The 1,797-nt window shown below is 39.5% G+C and overlaps 1 protein-coding gene across 1 annotated transcript in view; it reads right to left on the bottom strand.

Annotated features, from left to right (window-relative positions):
* Positions 1-1,508, bottom strand: part of si:ch211-191i18.4 (uncharacterized protein LOC799350 homolog) — a 3,348-nt gene extending 1,840 nt beyond the window's left edge. The window contains exons 1-2 of the mRNA XM_041955896.1: positions 1,436-1,508; positions 1,162-1,321 (exon numbers count right to left, since the gene is read on the bottom strand). Coding sequence (XP_041811830.1) covers positions 1,162-1,290 — 129 coding nt within the window. The 5' untranslated portion in view covers positions 1,291-1,321; positions 1,436-1,508. The remainder of the gene's footprint in view (positions 1-1,161; positions 1,322-1,435) is intronic.
* Between the last annotated feature and the right edge of the window lie 289 nt (positions 1,509-1,797).

Genomic DNA, 1,797 nt, shown 5'->3' with positions numbered 1-1,797 from the left:
AAACAGGAAGTCAATTTGAGACACAAAGGACTCCTCTTCTTAGATGTTGATAAACCGTATGAATAATTTATTATTCTTTTATTTACTGAAGATTTATATTAAAGAGTTAAAATGTGGATTTATGTTTGACTGATATGATAAAACAACAGCCCAAAAAACGAGACATTAAAACTTATAAAATAAAACTTTCATTAAAACTTTGGATCTTAGAAAGATGGAAACATTGAGCTGTGATATTATGACATTATAATAACAATTAAATGTTATGATGAGATTTGACCATTTGAACAGTAGAAAGGATGAATTGTATTTGTACAGACAATAAATGCTTTTAACATAACAACCACAGGAAGAATGTAACTAAGTATATTTACTCAATACTGTACTCAAGTACAAATCTGAGGTACTGCCACTGTCTCCTCCTCTCAGAGGGATTATTGAACTTTTTACTCCATTACATTAATCTGACGGCTTCAGTTACTTCACACATTTAAATTTAAAATCTGATGATCTGTTAGAAATTAAACAGTTTGAAACGATGAGTCGATGAATCAATGACTGATCATGTATTGACGAGGTTTCACTGATTGTTGATGTTTGATTGGCTGCTCTTCCTCTGAATGATCTGAATGATCTGAATGATCTGAATGAGTTTGTAATAATGGAGCTTTGGACTAAACAAACACTGTGAAGGCGTCACTTTGGCCTCTGAGAGACGATAAATCAATTCTCTCTGGAGGAGACGTGATGCAGACAGAATCACGTTTTCTATGAAGATAGTGAGGAAATGATGTTAACGAACGTCTGAATGACTGATGACAGATTTCATTTATTCTCCACTAAATTATCTGGAACTCAGCGTCTCTAAGTTCAGGTTGGACGAAGATCCTGAGATGTGTTTATTAATATTTACCTGAAAGCAGCATCTTCGACTAACAGCGAAGAGTTTCTGTTGTCTGACACTCAGACAGAACTCACATCCATCCTGACCTCTGACCTCTGACCTACATGTGTTGCGTCATTCACTGAACAAACGTTTTAAGGTTTATTCCCGTAGTTATTATTCTGAGGACTAGGCTGTGTTACAGCTGGTCAGTGAATGCAACACAGAAGTCTGAACAGCACGAGAACACCCAGTGTCCCAGCATGCACCTGTCCTACCTGCAGCAGAGGTGTCGCAGGTGTGAAGTCGGGCAGACGACAGTCGACTCGCTGCAGACAGCACATCAGCAGCAGAAGCATCGCACACACATTCAGCTTCATCCGTCTGTCAATCGATCGATCAATCATCTGTTCATCTCGCTCTACCGCTCCTCTTCCTCTGCGTGAACAAAAACAGAATCTGAAGCAGGAAACCATAATCCTCTTAGTCTGGTTTAAGAGTCACGTGACCAGACAACGACATCACGCTGATCTGCTCCAATAAGCAGGTTACCAGAGTTCACTTTGAGACAGCAGAAGAAGAAGTTTCAGTCTTTCAGTCAGCTTCAGTCTCCATCAGAGGTTAATGATCACCTTCTGATCACAATGAAACACCTGGACGATCCGTCAGGTATCATGAATTCACTCTGAGGACAGAAAATGGTTATTAATTAACACTTTACCTTAAAATTAAAGACCAGTGAGGCACATTTTACCTCACTGACGTTTTCTCGTCTGCAGGTTCACCTCCAGAAACCTCATCAAGACGTTCACTTCCTCGAGCTCGTCGTTGGATCGTCTTCTTGGTCTGAATGACAAAAAGCTTTATTTTTAACAGATCAGGGCAGATTGTGGTCCCTTTGAGAACTGAACAGC

This window comes from Chelmon rostratus, chromosome 16 (assembly GCF_017976325.1).
Source record: "Chelmon rostratus isolate fCheRos1 chromosome 16, fCheRos1.pri, whole genome shotgun sequence".
Taxonomy (NCBI): Eukaryota; Metazoa; Chordata; class Actinopteri; order Chaetodontiformes; family Chaetodontidae; genus Chelmon; species Chelmon rostratus.
This window is presented reverse-complemented; position numbering and strand designations above follow the sequence as displayed.